Below are 17,576 nucleotides of genomic sequence, written 5' to 3'. Positions count from 1 at the left end.
GGGGAGAAGGAAGAAGTCAGGGTGACTCCAAGGCCGCAGGTGTCAGAAGGGAAGGATGGAGCTGCCTTTGCGGAGTCGAGGGTCCGCAGGAGGGGCAGGCGTGGGGTCAGCTTTGGAGTCCGGCCGCACGGGGATGGCAAGAAGGCGGTTCGGCATCTGGACGGGGAGGCCCGTCTGCAGGATCGTCCCCAAGCGTGGGTGTCTGCAGGCCAGGAATGTGGCCGAGGACAAAGCCCTGGGGCACCCCGCCATTTAAAAGTCCGGAGGAGAGAGTATCACGCATCAGGACCAAGAGGGGACAGGAGAACGGGGGTCCCGGGAGCGGCTGCTGAGAACGTTCCCAGGACAGATGTGGCGGCAGAACGTGGGGGCACGTCACGTAAGACGCAGTTCCGGTCCCAGCCCCCGGGGATCCCCGAGGGGGCGTCGACGGACTGGGGTGGGCCGGGCAGCCGGACGGAGCAGGTGCGTGAGGAAACAGGAACACAGCAGCCAACAGGCGGAGGCAAGCCCAATGTCCGTGAACAGACGAGCGGATGGACGAGGTCTGGCCCCACCCTGGACTGTCACTCGGCCGACAAGGAGGGACACCCTGACGCCTGCCACAACGTGGCTGTGGACCCGGGGGACGTGATGCCAAGTGAAACACACACAGAAGAACAGACCCCCCTGTGATCCTCCCACACGAGGTCCCTACCACTACCCCGGGGCGGTGGGGGACACCAGCTCCTGAAAAAAGGAAAAACGCGTGAATCTGGATGGCCTGTGATCTGTGCTGCCCCGCCCCCACCCCCCGGGTCTTCCAGGGGCGGCGAGGGCAGCTTTTCCAGAAGTCTCAAAGCCCTGTCCTGCCACACGAGACGCCCGCCAGGGGAGGCCTGCCTCTGGCCGTGGCCTCTGGGAGGCCAGGTCTGCGGACAGCACACGGCCCCTCCACGCCAGACGGCGAGTGGGGACGGCTCCACGGCACAAACCCGCATGACCAGGAGCGGACCGCCTCTCAGCTGGGCGGCCCACGTCTGCTCACCGAAGCCGTCCACCCGGTCAGGTCCACGCCAGCCTCCGCACGCCCCGCGTTCGCCGGCTGCTTCTAGGTTACCGTGTCCGGCGGTCGGCCCAGGGCAAGGCCCAGGAGCCAGGCCTCGCGTCCACCAGCCCCTCTGCTCACGAGTGTTGCTCTCTTGGACCTCGATTTACTGCACCCCAAAGGAAAACGGAGCCTGGGCCGCACGATAACCATCTCGGGGTTTCGGAAGCATAGTTCAAAAAATGGATTTCTAAAGGAACGTTTTCTATTTTGCTTAGAATCCTCGTCCAAAAACTTGACGACGTCAGAGCATAAATACAGTTCCCTCATAAAAAGTGCCTCTTAAAAGGGGGATCCTTACTTGGTCTAGAGCTGAGAAATTACAGGGTCAGGGGTCAGGGAGCCACCTAAGTGAGTGAATCCCAAAACAAAATCAGCACGCAAGTGGATCAAAAAAAGTTTATTTTGAATATTTAATTAAAAAAAAAAAAACCACACCTAGGACGTGTGCTACAGAAACTTAGGTACAACAATTGCATAGAAAACCCAACCGAACCGCGGTAAAGCGAGGACTATGCAGAAACGCACTCCAGGAAACGGACGCCGACGTCTCGAACTCCGGAGACCGCCCCCCCACAGACCTGGGAAGACACCGCGGTGACCGCGGCAGGTGCTGACCCGGCCGCCAGGCCCCCAGGAGGGCGGCGGCCCCCCATGCAGCACCCACGGGGGCCACCCTGGCCGGGAGGCGGCCCCCCCACTCCACTTCCTGGCCGAGTCCGCCAATCCCCTCCTACCGTCCCGACACGGTGTTCTGGCACGAAGCGCAGGGGTGCCTTGCCAGAAGAACGTTTCTGGCAGTTTCCGGCAGAGGAGGCACCTGCCTGCCCGCAGTGGTGGCCGTTTTCTCACGCAACAGACGCAGAGCCGCGTGCGGCCGGGGGAGGCCCTCCGGTAACACACCGGGGACACTGCTTGGCAGGTGGCGGCAGTCGGGGGAGGGAGGCGGGAGGGGGACTGGGCCTGGGGAACAGGTCCCGGGGGCCTCCCAGCACAGGGTGCTCCCATCTGGAGACACGGCCACCGCCCTCTACCCTCCCCTTGGTCCTGACCTCCCGTCAGGCCTCCCTGCTCCTGGGACGGCAAGCCCCACCCGACACCCACACGACCACGTCCGGCAGGGGCCCCGAACGCCGCTGCCGAGGGGCGAGGACAATACCACGCCCTCAGGAGAACTAACGGTCCCCCAAATGGCTCCATGTGACGATTTGGCAAAAAAAAAAAAAAAAAAAAAGGAAAAGCAAAAGAAAAAGAAAGAAAATACCTCGAATGCGTAAAATCAATGACCAAAGTCCTCCTAAGGAACGTGATTACAATATATTAGCAAATTCTGTGGCATAAACATTTCCAAAAGCATCAGCAGAAGTATTAAATATAAAAGCGGCACGTCCACGGCCCTCCAGGCCCCGGAAACCCACAGACGGCGGGAGTGACGCGTGGCGCGGGGCCGGCGGGCCTACTGCCGCAGCTCCACGTAGTTGGCCGGGAAGAGCCCGTACCTGCCCTTACAGAGCCCCCGCCACCAGCCGTCATCGATCATCTCTATGTTGGTGATGATGTCGTCGGGGTCGAAGGAGATCTCGTCGTCACCCGCTAGGAAAGAGGAGGATGCAGAGAAAAGGACGGTGAACCGCAGGGTCTCCCGCCACGGGCCCCGCCGGGCAGACACCTGGACCTCTGCACCCGGGCCGGGCAGCACAGCACGCGTGCCCAGGCTCCGGACGCCAGGCTCCTCCCACTCTCCCACCGCACAGGGGACTTTCACGGGGCGCCCAGGGGAGCCCAGACGGCAGCCCGCGCGGCACAGCACCAGGATGAACCCACCAGGTTGTACAAATTACAGATGCCCAATTTCACAAAACCCACACCCAGGCACCCAAGCGCGTGGGCACGTCCGTAAACCACAGGAGGGGAGCGGGAAACTCTCCGTGGCCGCCCCCTCACAGGAGCATGGCCTTGGCCTCAGGCCGGCCGGGGGTCAGCCCGGGAGGAGAGGCGGTGAGGTGATGCGGAGCGGAGGGAAGCGGCCCCGACAGGACACGAGGTGCCCGGACGGCCGGGAAAACGTGGCTAGACCGCGGGCATCCTGGCATCTCAGTGCCGACTGTCTCACTTGGAGGGGGGACCGTGCCTTTAGTGTGGGCAGCATCCTTGGTTTTGGGGAATTCACACTGGGGTCTCTAGGCGCAGGGACAACACTGCGGCCACGAGTGATGGGAGGTTCGGGGAGGTGCGGAAATGCAGAGAAAGGGGGCATTTTTGTGACTGTGACATCATCCCAAACTTTTAAACGCTGTTAACAACGCTCTCGGAGTCAAACTCCCACGAGCGGAGTGGCTGTGGAAACGAGTGCCAATGGGCACGTGGGCATCTCACCAGCCTGGTAGTCGTAGAGGGCGACAGCCGTGATCCCAAGGTCGTTTTCGTATTCGTCGTAGGTGTTCTCCTCTAAAAATAAACCAAGACAAGAGCTGAGGGGTAAGGGCAGCACCACGGAGCCGTCCGCCATTAATTTCTCGTCCGCGAGGCCTTCCGGGCGGGAGAGGCCGTGGGGGGTGCTGGGCGAGAATCAGGAGGAAGGACTCCGGCTCCTGAGGAACAAACCCACCCCTTCCCAACGCCAACGCCGACGCCACCAGGCGCGTACGGTGACCCGGACGGTTACTGTGACGGCTTTCAGAGAATGGTTTTTGAAGGTTTAAAGATTTAGTACTTTCAGGAAGGGTCACGTCGTGGTTAAGTGACTGGCAAGCCGCGGGGGGACCGCGCTGCCCAAATGCCCCCAGTCACGCTTGGGGAAAAGGTAAGACTCCATCGTGAGGTGTGCTGTCTGATGGATTCAGGTTAAATCTGTCCAAACGTATTGAACGAAATCTCATCTTTAAAGTTAAGAGACCGATTTCGGTGTTCGTCCCGCCGAAGCCTCTATAAACTCTTCGGGGTGTATGGAAGCTGTTCCTGAAAACCTCAAGACACTCCGGCCTCCCGGAGCCCGGCTGTCGCCAGCTTCCACTTTGGAGAGAGCAGCAGAGGCCCCTGCTTCCCACTCGGCCCCACGGGCCGCCCCAGAGCAGCAGGGCCTTCCAGAAACCACACCCGAGAGGTCGGGTGCCCTCCCGGCAGGGGGGTGGACACCCCACAAGCAGGGGGAAGGTGGAAGGGGCCAGGCAACAGGGTGACGGACGTTCTCGCGAAGGAGCAGAGGCAGAGGGGGGCGTGGCAGGCGCCCCTGCGCCCATACCTGCTTGATAGTGGCCCGGGGCCTCCGCGGCCTCGTAGACGGCGTCCGGGGCGTAGGCCAGGCCCTGCTGGCCACCAGCCTCTCGGTAGTCGGCGGCCTCCACGCTGTACGTGGGCTGCGGCTCAGCCTTGAACGAAACCGCGTCCTGCGGGAGGGGAGCGTCGAGGAGACATCTGCTGTGGCCGGCAACGAGTCCCGACACGCAGCTCGGTCTCCGTCCTGGCGGGATCGGCCACGTGCACGCGCGAACGAGGAGGCCTCGCACCCGCTGACGTTCAAAGAACACTCGGACCCCAGTCGCGGCGAAGCAGCGTGAAGGGGCCACGTGCCATTTCCTGCCGAGTAACCTCCCCCCATCACGGGCCCCCCACGCCCGCAAGTAGGGCTGCAGGGCCTACGAGTCCAGGGGGCACGGCTGCCGTGCAGAGGGAGAGGCAGCCTGGACAGGGCCCCGGTGGCCACGTGACCCTGGGCCCCCCCCCCCCCCCAACCCCGGGACCCAGACGTGCTGTCTGATGCTCTCCCAGGTTCACGAGCACCCAGACGGCTCACCCCCTCAAGACTCAGCTGAGCTGAGCCGCGTTCTGTCCCTCACGCCCCAGTGGCCTCTGACGACCTCCTGGTGAGAAGGTGGGCATGGGAAGCGGGGCAGTGGCCGCGGGGATGCAGGGGACGGGACGCAGGGCTCGGCCAGGAGTGGTCATGGGCCCAGGGCCAGGGGTGCCCCCGAGAGGCAGAGAGCCCAGTAATTCAGAGACACGGGTTCTGGGGCACAGGTGGGCGGTCACGAGGCACCGACGACGAGACCGAGGAGTAAGGGCGGAGGACAGTCTCTGGGGAACACAGTATGCGAGGGGGACTGAGGGAAGGAGAGCGGGGAGGGCGGCCGGCGAAGCCAGGTCACGGGGAGGGTGGCAGGTGGGTGCCGGGACACAGGCGTCCAGGAGGGAGAGCGGGTCACAGAGTAAGTGACATGAAGACCAGAACCACATCCACGGCATCAGGGGATCTACCGGGAGGCGACGGACTGGCTGAGCGCTGTGCCCCCCCACCCCCCCCAGCGCTCACGAGGGCTACTCTCCAGGCCACCGTCTCGGGTCAGGCACCAAATGGAATATGTGGGGGTCCCTCCCCGTGCACGGTGGCTTCGACGGGAAGGGCGTCTTTGGAGAATCAGAGACTCGTTCGCCAACTGAATGAAAACACCAACCTCATAGACGGGGCTTGAGGGCGGCCTCTCCTCAGCCGGCTGAGGGGTGGGAGACGCAGGGGGGGTTTGCTTCTGGGCTTGGGCTTGCTCCTGTAATCAAGAGACAAGGAAGGGTCGTCACCAGGCTGCCTCCACAGCAGGACTTCCCAGGGAAAGGCCACAGCCAAGTGCGGGGAGGACTAAGCACGGAGACCAGCACCTGGGACCGAGAGAACAAGGGGGCGTGAAGGTCAGGCATTGTCACAGACGGGACGTCAGGGGCGCAGCCCTCCTGCCGCCACCACGGGCAGAAGAGGGTGGGCACAGCCGTGCAGAGAGCCCGGCAGCAGCACGGCCGCCCCGCGCCCCGCACACACCCGATCTAGGGGTTCGGACAAGGAGGTCGCGGCTCTGAGCTCACGCTGGAATGACGGACGCTTCTGGGGCCCTGAAAACGGGGTGAGCGTGCTCTGTGCGGACGACGCGCACGGGAATCCCTGGGGCCAGAAGGTGGACAGCGGAGAACAGAACAGTGGCGCCTCGAAGGCGCGGACGGCACGTCCCCCAGATCCCGGCGGGGGTGGGGGGGGCGACCTCACACGGCCAGAGGGACCGAGGGTGTAAGAGGTTCGACAGGAGACGAGAGACGGCCGCGGGCTCCCCGGGGCCCAATGGAACCACAGGGCTCCTTCCTTCCCGGAGGGAGGCAGGCACGTGCGAGGCGGACGAGGGCACGCGGTCCCGGAAGCGGAGGCTGGAAGGGGCCCCGAGCCAGGGAAGGCGGGCGCCTCTAGAAGCGGGCGAAGGCGAGGGGGCGGATCCTGAGAGAGGATAAACGCGTGTTGCCTCCACCGCGGCCGTGACCGTGGGGCGTGGCGGCCCCAGGAAGGCAGCACCAGCTGCCAGCCTGCGCGGTGGGGCCGTCGTGACCGGACTGCTGAGACAGGGACCGAGAGAGGGCGGCCGGCGCCCCGGGGCCACGCGCCAGGCAGCGGCAGGAGCCGACGGGGGGGCCCTCCGCCTGCCAGGCAGCGGCAGCACCGTCAAGCGCGCAGGCTGCTCGGAACCACCCACGGGTGAGGCTCCCAAGGCCGGACGGGCTTGTGTCCGGCCGCCCAAGTGCGAGTCGCCGTACGAGGCTCCACCTATCAAAGCGCCTGGCCGCACGCCCTTCTCCCCTTCTCGTGGGAGCTACCGAGACCCGACCGGCCCGCCCACCAACGGGAGCCTCCCACAACCAAGAGGACTCTGGGCTGAGGGGCGCTGGGCTGGGAGTCGCGCACGGGGAGGAGCAGACGACAGGGCAGGGGCCGGAAGCGGGGACCACACGGCAGAAGGGGCGGCAGGGGGCTTGAAGCAAAGGCATGAGCGCGGCAGAACCGCGGACGCGGCCCTTCTCCAGCCGCCTGCTCCTCTGAACCTTGCGGGCGCGGAGGGGCCCCCGGGGCCTCGGTGGTTAAAGCCTTAAAGCCTCGAGGCGTAACATGAGGAAGGTGTTAATCACTTGCGGAAAGAAAAGCAACACGGGCGCCTGGTGGCTCAGTCGGTTAAGTGTCCAACGCTTGATTTTTGGCTCAGGTCACGATCTCGCGGTTCAAGAGTTCAAGCCCCGCATCGGGCTCTGCGCCCACAGCACAGGCGGGACGTCGGGGGCGCAGCCCTCCGGCCGAACCCGCTTGGGATGCTCTCTCCCCCTCCCCCACCCGTGTTCTGTCTCTCTCTCAAAGTAAAGACATAAAGATAAAAAAATAAACAAAAAAAGCAGCAATTACACCAACGCGCTGTTACCCTGCGCGCACTACAACTTTCGGGGCTTGCTCATGCCTCGGGTGCCCGGTGCATGTTCACGCTCTCCCCCACCCGTCTCCCCTCGCTGGGGGTTCTCGGGGCCCAAACCACCGATCTGGGGAGGAAGGGCCCACGGAACTAAACACCGCTCCCGTGCCCTCTGACTCCGCGTAGCAGCCCTCCAGAGAGCGGCGGTGAGCTCCTCCGCGCCCGTTCACAGGGGGCCGTGGGGCACAGGCTGCCTGGCCAGTAGGTGACGTGCCACGGACGTCCGGTCCACGCAGAGAAGGCTGAGGACGGGACGAGCCCACTCCCGCCTGCTCGCGTCCGTCCCCCGCCCCCACCTTCTCTGGCGACACGCGGGACACAGAACACAGGTGACAGCAACAGACCAGGAACAGAAAGCCGCAAGGGTCACACAAGAAGCAGAAAGCAGGGCGGCCGCTCCACGGGGGGCTCCTTTCGCACCCTCGGCCCTCTCCCCGGGGGGAGAGGTCCAGAGGCGAAGGGTCGGGACAGACACGGCCAGGGGCACATCGGGACAGGGCTCAGCGGCGGGCAGGCTTGCGGGTCAGCAGCACGGCGGACCGTCCGGCACCAGGCAGCCAAGGGCTCCCTGACGTGTGGGCTGAAGCCCCGGGGCTCCCGAGAGCACAGCCCGCAGTCAGGGCTCAAACCCGGTCCTTCTGGGACCTGCTGGACTCACGTGCAGCTGCCTCCGGGCCTCTTCCTGCTCCCGTCTCTCCTTGGCCATCCTCTGCGCCCTCTCCGCTTCCGCCTTCCGCCTGTCCTCCTGCTCCTTCTCCTTCGCCAGGTTTTCAAAGTTCGCTCTAATGTTGCTGGTTCTGCTGTTTGCTGCAGGGGGGAGGAGAGAGGGGCACGGCTGGCGTCAGAGCAGCGACGGCTCCCCCGGACCGGAGCGCCGCGGGAGCCAACCGGGCGTGGAGGCGTCCCCCGGCGGCCCGCCTCCGGGCCACTCTGTCGGCTGCACGCGGTGCAGGACCACGGGACAGCTCAGGCCTCGCACCTGGAGCGTTTCATGTTCCGAACAGCAGCACTTCCTCCCTAAGGGTGCCCTCAATAGAACAGCAAGCACTCATGTGCTGTAAATCTTGAGCCCTGAGAACACGTCTGTCCACCTCCTGAGACGGGCGGGAGGGGCCGCAGGCGCAAGCCCTGTGGTCTCGAGGAAAACCACTGGCGCGGCTGAGGCGCACGATGATCTGATTCTCCACGGAACGTTCTCTGGCCTGAAATAACCGACGAGGCCTGAGCACACGCGGGCTGGCCTGTGGCGGACACGTCTCTAAAATGACGGAACGGAGTCCGTCGTGTGCAGTTATCGGGCACCGGCGAAGTCACGCTTTCAAGAAAAGTCACGATTGTGGAAAACTCGTACCCACTACTGCGAGCGTGACATTTCCCCGATTTTCCCTGGAGATGCTGACGAGATGGAGAATTCCATTAACGAACGTAAGCTGGGGTTTCGTACAATGAAAAGAAACACCACACTTCAAAGATCAGCTGAACTCAGTGGCCTAGTATCTTCCAAACGCCCACCGCGTGCTACAGAACCAGGCCACTCTGTGCGGGCACCTAACCCCCGAGACAAGCGGGAACCCCCGCCCGTCTGAGGCCGCTATCGTGAAAGAGCGTCCAGGGACCCGAGGAGCTACCGCCACGCCCTTCTCGCCTCCGCCTGTGCATCTGGGGGGTCCAATCGCCTTCCTAAACGTGATTGGCCACAAGACACTGAAGGCAGAAGCAGCCGTGAGAATAAAGACCTTGCGCTAAGCCAATGCCAATGCCAATGCCGCACTTCTACGCGGTTTGGAAAACGTACTTACTTTTTCCACGGAGAATATCATTACGTGAACGCGTAATATTTTATCGTCACTCGTAACATCCGAGATTCTCGGATTTTTGTTTCTCTTAACGTTTGTTTATTTTTGAAAGAGAGAAACAGACCAGGAGAAGGGGAGGGGTGGAGAGAGAGGGAGACCCAGAATCCGAAGCAGGCTCCAGGCTCCGAGCTGTCAGCACAGAGCCCCACACTGGGCTCCAACCGATAAACTGTGAGATCATGACCTGAGCTGAAGTCGGACGCTCAACACACCGAGCCACCCAGGCGCCCCCTTGAATTCTTGGTTTAACCTCACTACAGTAGAGATCAGGAGACGCAACCCCCACACGCGAAAGCTCTCGGGGGCCCTCAATGATCCCCACAAGTGTGCAAGTGTCCCGAGGCCACCGAATCTGAGAAACACTGACCCAGGGAGCAAAGGGGACACTCGGCTTCCTATCTTCGACTTGTCCCTTTCCATACGGTTTCCCCAGCTCAACAAACTCTTTAGGGCCTGGCCCACGTGACGGAAGGGCCTAAGGAGGCCTTTTCTCATAGCGGCCACCTCCGGGGATAGGGCGTGTGCAGCCTGTGCGGGGCCAGGGGACAGACGAGGCAGGAAGGTCTCCATCAGCCTCTGCGCAGGCAGGCGGCACACTCCTCACAGCACAGCCGCGGCTGACGTGGGCACCAGAGAACCTCCCAGAACCCAGTCCCGGCAGCGAGAAGGGCCCTTGCAGACGGGCGGCTAACCCAGCCCTGCCTGGGGAGGTGCCCCCAACACAGACCCCGTCGCCAGACGGCTGCCACCATGGCTGACGGGAGCCTGTGGGCGTCCGCGGGGACAGGCTGGCCTTCTGCCCGAGGGGGGTGAAACGCTGTCCCTGGAGGGAGCAGAACCAGGGCGCCCTCCGCTGCCCCAGCCGCTCCCAGCCGGCACCGTGCCCCCTGCGGGAGCCCCATGCGATGCCGGGTCCGTCCACCAGAACTCACCTGCTTCGACGGGGATGGTCTTCTGATAAGCAGGGGCCCCCTGGGTGACATCCTCGAAGGTGGAAGCATTCTAGCAAGAGAGAAGGAGGACACTCAGGGGAGCACCCCCCTCGCCCTCCACGGCCCGTGCGGGCTCCTACCGCAATGCAGGAGCCCGCCGGCCCCACACCCACCTCTCCGCCTGGCATCATGGCGTCAGGGCGGGAAGATGACCCCGCGGGACCCTGCACCGGCCGAGATGTGTCATCATGCACCCACGTGGACCCACACGGGGGACAACGTCAGGAGCGCACCCGATCTCAGCCGCACGAGCCTGGGCGACGGGCACATGTCAGCACAGGTTCGGGGCTGTGACAAACACATCGCCCTGGCAGGGGCGCGGATAACTGGTCAGGGGAGAGGGTGGGCCCGAGTGAGGGCAGGCGTGTCTGCCAGACGTCTGGAGCGTCCTCTCACGTCTGCTAAAACTGCTCTAAAAAAACCTGCCAAAAAGCTACCCCAAAACTACGCATCGGCCGGCATCGGGCCATCATAACCCAAGCGTGTGCTCTTCCCAAGCCCCTCGCCCACCCCCCTCCTCGGCCACCGAGAGGGGCTCGAGAGCCGGCAGGAGCCCCAATGTCTCTGCTGGGCCACGTTCGAGCCTCGCCGGGCCTGATCGCCCACGTTTCCCAAGGCACAAGACCCCCCGCCCCCCACCGCCTCATCGATTTTGGAGGACAAACTCTGTCCCAGCAAAGCGACAGTGTGACTGTCGGATCCAGACGCGCAAAAGGGCTCACGGAGCGCGCCAGCCATCCTCGGTTTCCCTGTCAGGGAAACAGGCCTGAGGCTCAGGACGTTGCCAGTTTTCTGACGCACAAACGAGGAGAAAGGGGCCCCGAGGTGGGGAGCGGGGCAACCCAAGCTCCCCCGGCCACCGGAAACCTCTGAGAGGGGCACGCGCCCCTGGCCCACCTGCTCTGCCTCCCCCCGGCCGGCGGCCCCCCGGTCCCGGTGCCCGCAGCACAGAGGGGTCACCGAGCCACCCTTGCCTCGTCTGCAAGGCGCGGCTGCTGGCCGTGTGACCAGACCTGCCCCATCCCGGACACCCCCTCCCAAACTGCCGGTGCAGGCAGTGCCGCTTTCCAGAACACCCCACGCCACCCCCACCCCCGCCCCGTCCTTGAGGGAGGAGGGCGTCAGCGCCCTCCCGACTGTTCCCTGTGGGTCCCGCTGCACCACGGCCTGCCCCGTCCAGCCGATTCTCCGGCACGCCGCTCAGGGTCGTCTCCGCCGCCACCCCGGGGGCTGCCGCCTCCCCATCACCGCGCCCTGCCTCCTCACTGACCACGACCCCCTCCCTCCACCCCCCTCCCCTGGTCCCGCCTGCCGGGCACCCCTCCACCACTCCCGCCGTGGACCCGAGTTCCAGCGACCCACCTCACTCAGGGACCTCCTCGCATCGCCACCCGGCTCTCAACCCCTTGTACGCATCTACTGGGACCCGGGCAGTCACCACACCTCTCCAAGCCCATGCCCCGCCCCTCGCTCCCAGGGCCACACACGGTCATGCGTGGAGTCCCCTGGGTGATGACATCTGTGTGGTCGGCTGTGAGTCCGACGGAACTCCAGAAGACCGGCCATGCCACCTGTGACCACGGGCCGGGCACGGGACCGGTCTTTGAGGACAATGGAGCCACAGCCCGGGCAGTCCACGCTGACGTGGCAGGACCACAGCCACCCCGGGTGTGAGGACTGACTCGCTGAGACTCCGAAGTCACCAGAGGGGACAGAGTCCCGGTGAGAGCAACGCGCTGGCTCTGGACACTGTCCCGCGGGCCCCCCGCAGTGAGGCGGGCGTTCTGGATGCGCGTGCTCCCACACGGCAGCCAGCGCCCCCATGTGGCCGGTGAGCTCTTCTACCGCGGCCACGTGACCGAGGGACTCCACTTCCGATTAGGTTTGCTACTGATGGGAATTCACGCGGCCACACGTCCTCAGGCTGCCCTAGCGTCTGAAGGTCCGGGTTCCGAGGGCAGCGCAGCCGCACGCCTTGGCGTTTTATGGTGCTGCAGCTGAGCTCGGGGCCGGCCCAGGCTGCTCCCTGCCCCACAGCACGGCTGTGCGGGGCCCAGCACCCGGGAAGCAGCGTTCCGAGTGTGGGTGCCTCTGAGAACAGGGCCCAGCCCCCACCAGCAACGGTCCACGGGGCGGCGCGCGGCAAGGGCTCCGCAAGCTCCCGCCCCCGTCGGCCCAGCACGCCGCAACCCGGGCCGGGGCCACTCACCTTATCCATCCGATCCTTCTGCACCCCGTATTTTCCGCCGAATCCTTTGGAATAGTCTGAAATGTGGCACAACGCGACACTTACTCTCAGGTCGAGCGCCAGGAGACGCGTGCAGGCAGATCCGAAAGAGCCCAAGAAAACGCACCCAGAGCGAAAAGAAACGAGAACGGCCAGACGATGGGTCTCGCCTCGCAAGGCGAGTTTTGCTGCTACAACGGTACTCAGTACGCAGGCAGGCGAGGGGCGGGCAGAAAAGAGGCGTGTGTGCGTGCTTTCCGCACTCTCCCGAGGGACAGAGGGTGCGGGGTGCGGGCTGGCAGGCAGGGACAGCGAGGGGGCCGCGGAGGGCACCGCTTCAATAGCACAGGCCTCCGCCCAGCAACGGCTGACCGTCCCCGCCCCTTCCTTCCCGTGTCCTGCTCTGAACGCCACAAGGAGGCTCAGACGCGGGCTCCTCTTGCTTTTTACGAGAAAAAACAATTCCACGGGGAAATTCTGGCAGCTGAATACTCGTGTCGCGGCAACGCAGACCTCCGTGAGGGTCACACCGCCACGCGGCATCAATGCCACGCGGAGCCAAGGCCACGTCCAGGCCGTGTGCCGGACCAACCCAAGCGCGTGGTGCGCCTTCCCTCGCCCGCCCCCGGCACACGTTGCTAACACTGGCACCGGAGGCCTGAACTCTGCCTCGGGATTCAGGGCCACACTGCTCTCCAGCTGGGGTCCCACCCCGAACGGCTGAGTCCAGATCCTGACTGTAATTGAGTAAGGAAAAGAGGCAGCTGTCACTCAGGCTCCCGATGCCTAGAAAGTCCCTGTCCCTTTTTAGCTCTGGGCACGTACTGTCGGCTCTGTGTGAAGAACTCACACGTGACACAGGTGGTGTCACCCAAAAACGGAGAACACCCAAAAACGGAGAACGCCCCAGCCAAAGACACCACCACAGAGGAAACACAGAGACCAGAGGGAACACGCCTGCCCCACGCCCCTCGCTGCCACCCGGCCTCTGGCCTAAGGCTAGTGGCCCGGCCGAACCACACACGTCCCCCCCGTCTCAGAGGCAGTGAGGCAGCGCGTTCAATGGCTCCCAGTGGTCACGGTCCACAGCACGAGCTCCTGTAGAAGGCTGCTGGGAGACCAGAGACAGCCCATCCCAGAAACTACTCACATGATGGGGTCAGAGTGACACTAACCTGCGAGCTACCGCCTCATTTTGCCAAACCTGAAGTCTGAAGGATAGAGGGGAAACGGGGGAGTGGAGGAAGGAGGGGTGCAAGTTAGAATCACTCCCGCATAAAAGTGGGTTTCAAACACCCCCGTGCCCCCGATGAGGGATGGCGGGGAGCTCGGAAGGCTGAGCCCCTGAAGTCTGTGCTAGAAGCGGCTGCACCAGAAGGCGGGGGGAGGGGGGGGGAAGCGGGGGGAGGGGGCTGGTGAGCGACTATGCCTTGCTGGGACTCGTGCTTGGCCAGTCTCTCCTTGTACTCAAACCCCACAGCACAGGAGTCCTGCCTCTCGGACTGAACACCAAATGTGCCTCCGAAACCAGCCTTGTGATCTGAAAATCCACCGGCAACGGTGGGGAAAACCGAGAGAGGAAGCAATTCGGTTAGAATCGTACGAGCGAGTGCACGAATCAAACGTGTCATTTAAAGAAGGCAGGGGCTGTGCCGGGCTCAGGGGCGGGAGCAGCTCCCGGGCTCACAGAGAGTCCAAAGGCAGCTCCAAGGTTACAGGACAAACTGAAACTCTGAACGCTTCAGCCAAGATGTGAAAACAGGTTAGGAACCGCATCTGAAGTAATTCACAAAAGGCACTCCATGCTCTGAGATTCCCTTCCAGGCCCTACCCGTGCCGCAGACACGAGGGCACGTCTCTGTGCGTGTGAAGAAAGACACGGTGTACAAAAGGACCGCACGGCCCCGCTTCCCGGAGTGCTGGCCGCAAGGGCGGGTGCAGGTCTGCGTCACCCACGAAGGTGCCCCCCACCCCCACCCCGCACCCTACGGCCCAGGGACACACTTCCGAGTAGAGGCAACGTCTCCCCTCCCGAAGCCCAGCACACTCTATCAACGGAGTTCATATGCGGGCAGAAAACAGCATTCCCGAAAATGCTACGGGTCCTGCCAGGTGCTTCAGATGCACAGGTGAGTGCAGGGCCTCAGCGGCAGCTGGGGGGGGGGGGGGGGTTCATCGCTGCACTAGCTGAAGAGCTTTTCAAAAATGTGGGAGGCACAGGACAACCCCAAACAGTGAAGATAAAACAACACGCTACAGAAATACGGCAGAAATACGGGACGTGGATGGAACTGTGGATGAAAAGAAACGAAATTCTGGAACGATCTCAAGCAGGAGCAGGCAAAGTCAGCGTACCTTTTTGGGACTCGTGCAGCTGCAATTTCTCCTGGTGATCCCAGCCAAGAGCACATTTGTCTTGTCTGTCCGTCTGCACGCCAAACTTTCCTCCAAACCCTTTCACATAGTCTACGTGCACAAGAAAAGGCCACAAGCTAGTGTTAGCGGAGGGCACGCTTCCCACGCGGCCAAACACCCACCACGCGCCACATCCCTCCTTCCCCTCCCAGACCTTTCGCAAAACTTTGGGACGCGTTCACGAGGAGGACCTCCTCGCGGCACGTCTGGAAAGCAGCCTGATCTGTTGTGTCCGTATCGCGAACTCATACACACGGGACCCCAACAAGAAGCTCCGCACAGCCTGAACCAGCACCCACGGGCCACCACGATCGCACCGTTTGCAACACAGAGGTGTGGCACGTGGCCACCATTACAGGCGACTGCTGGGGTCACGGGGTGCTGGGGCCAAACAGGCGTGAAGATACAGTTTCTTGCTTAACAGCTGTGTTGGGACTTGTATTTTAAAGCTCGATGTTTAGGGGTGCCGGGGAGGCTCGGTCAGTCGGGCGCCCGACTTGGGCTCAGGTCACGATCTCGCAGATCACGAGTTCGAGCCCCGTGTTGGGCCCTGGGCTGACGGCTCGGAGCCTGGAGCCTGCTTCGGATTCTGGGTCTCCCCCTGTCTCTGCCCCTCCCCCACTCACACTCTGTCTCTCAAAAGTGAACAAACGTTTTAAAAAAAAAAAAGCTTTGGGGCGCCTGGGTGGCGCAGTCGGTTGAGCGTCCGACTTCAGCCAGGTCACGATCTCGCGGTCCGGGAGTTCGAGCCCCGCGTCGGGCTCTGGGCTGACGGCTCGGAGCCTGGAGTCTGTTTCCCATTCTGTGTCTCCCTCTCTCTCTGCCCCTCCCCCGTTCATGCTCTGTCTCTCTCTGTCCCAAAAATAAAAATAAAACGTTGAAAAAAAAAATTAAAAAAAAAAAAAGCTTAAAGTTCGCTGCTGAATTACAAAGGGGCATCTACTCTAGGGGTGGCTGGCCACGCTTCCCGTTTCCGTTCTGGTCAACAGCAGACACCACGGGAGTCACCTTTCTGGGATTCGTGCTTCTCCGTCTTGCCTCGGTACTCGAAGCCCACGGCGCTTCTATCCACCTTGTCCTTGTCGATGCCAAACTTGCCCCCGAAGCCCTTGGAGTAATCTGCAAACGAGGGCGGCACCGTTTTCGCGGCAGCAACGCAGTCGGGCGCGGGGACCCCGGAGAAAGCGCTTCTGTCGCCCGAGCAAAACCGAAACGAACCCAACAAGGATCCCTCGGCCGCAGCGGAAGGTCACTAGCAGGGGGGACCCTGGAAGGCGTCACTTGTACGTGTAGGAACAGAAACATCCAGGGTAGCAAACAGAGCAGATGAACGGCTATCGAACCTTCCCTTCGCTCCAAAGGAGATCAGAAGCAGGCGCGTTACCAAGCTTCTGAGGTCGAGACGAGCCACGGAGGCGCCGCGGCGAGCTGTCGAAAGGTCACCCTGCTTCACGAACTAAAGCCAGCAGAGGTGCACCGGTGGCACCTCCAAAGGAGGAGGACACGCACGAGGCATCTTCCAGAAACCTCACTTCCCCGCAAAGCTAAGTCACGGAAATACACGGCCTGATACTTAAGCACGGCTCCCCCAGGGACACGTGCGCGGAACAGAATGCGAAGATCAGAACCCTCAGGAGGCCCGGGGGCTGCCGAGGAGCCCCGTCTGCCCCAGGCACGTGGGCTCCCGCCACCCGACTTCCCGCAGGCGGTTTCTGCTCCTCACTGCCACATCGGGGAGAGAGTCTGAACAGCACCGAGCGGGATCCAAGAGCAGGCCCCGATCGGCAGGGTCACAGTGGGCAGAGGGGCCCGGGTAGCAGGCAGGGGCTGCGCACTCCAGGGCCAAGACTGCGGCCTCAGGGCAGACGGGCAGGCCTGTGACAGGAAGCACCCCGCGGGCCCACCGGCAGCTTCCCTGGGTAAATGCCGAGCCGGTGGTGTTCCCAGTGGCGGGGTTTAACCTTGTCTTTTAAAGAAACCCGGGTTTTTAAATAATATAGCGAGCTCTCTGTTTGTAAGGGTTGGCAATTATTTTTAAAAACTTAAATGTGCAGGGGCACCTGGGTGGCTCATTTGGTGAAACATCCGACTCTGGGTTTCAGCTCAGGTCACGATCTCCTGGCTCACAAGTTCAAGCCCCGCGTCAGGCTCTGCACTGACAGTGGGGAGCCTCCTTGGGCATCTCTCTCTGCCCCTCCCCCAATTAGTCTAAATAAATAAACAAATAAATACACAAGAATATTCAAACGTGCAGGGGTGCCTGGCTGGCTCAGTTGCTGGAGCACGTGACTTGTGACCTCAGGGTTCTAAGTCTAAGCAGCACGCTGCATGTAGCAATTACTGAAAAAAGATAAAATCTTAAAAAAATGTAACGTGCACACGAAATAAACGCAAAAGAGCCAACAATCCGCGGCCTCTGCAGGAGGGTACCGTGTCTGTAGGGCACCCCGCTCGGACGCAGCAGTCTGTCACCGATGCCTGGCAGGGGATCTAACCAGGGACAGGAAGACCAGCCCGGCCTGCAAGGACCCTCTGCCAGCATCCACCAAATTTTAAAGTCAAGGTCCTGTGACCCGGCAATTCCTTTTCTGGGAATTTACTCTTCTGAGTAATCACATATGTCTATGACACAAGAGAACAAGATTTTTAACTTCAAAAACCACCAAGAGGGGCGCCTGGGTGGCTCGGTCGGTTGGGCGTCTGACTCCGGCTCAGGTCACCATCTCGCGGTCC

At 62.6% G+C, this 17,576-nt stretch overlaps 1 protein-coding gene across 4 annotated transcripts in view; it reads right to left on the bottom strand.

Annotated features, from left to right (window-relative positions):
* Positions 1 to 1,472: 1,472 nt before the first annotated feature.
* Positions 1,473 to 17,576, bottom strand: part of CTTN (cortactin) — a 31,412-nt gene continuing 15,308 nt past the window's right edge. For 3 of the 4 annotated variants that reach the window (XM_023238972.2, XM_045039685.1, XM_045039684.1), the window contains exons 9-17: positions 15,852 to 15,962; positions 14,784 to 14,894; positions 12,411 to 12,466; positions 10,142 to 10,211; positions 8,012 to 8,160; positions 5,539 to 5,628; positions 4,329 to 4,473; positions 3,464 to 3,535; positions 1,473 to 2,680 (exon numbers count right to left, since the gene is read on the bottom strand). In XM_023238972.2, the coding sequence (XP_023094740.2) occupies positions 2,544 to 2,680; positions 3,464 to 3,535; positions 4,329 to 4,473; positions 5,539 to 5,628; positions 8,012 to 8,160; positions 10,142 to 10,211; positions 12,411 to 12,466; positions 14,784 to 14,894; positions 15,852 to 15,962 (941 nt within the window). In that variant the 3' untranslated portion in view covers positions 1,473 to 2,543. Of the gene's footprint in view, positions 2,681 to 3,463; positions 3,536 to 4,328; positions 4,474 to 5,538; positions 5,629 to 8,011; positions 8,161 to 10,141; positions 10,212 to 12,410; positions 12,467 to 13,857; positions 13,969 to 14,783; positions 14,895 to 15,851; positions 15,963 to 17,576 lie in introns of all 4 variants that reach the window. The other variant, XM_045039686.1, reaches the window with a different exon arrangement.

The sequence above is a fragment of the Felis catus genome, chromosome D1 (genome assembly GCF_018350175.1).
Source record: "Felis catus isolate Fca126 chromosome D1, F.catus_Fca126_mat1.0, whole genome shotgun sequence".
NCBI classification, from domain to species: domain Eukaryota; kingdom Metazoa; phylum Chordata; class Mammalia; order Carnivora; family Felidae; genus Felis; species Felis catus.
The sequence above is the reverse complement of the archived record's forward strand: the minus strand, read 5'-3'. Positions and strand labels throughout refer to the sequence as shown.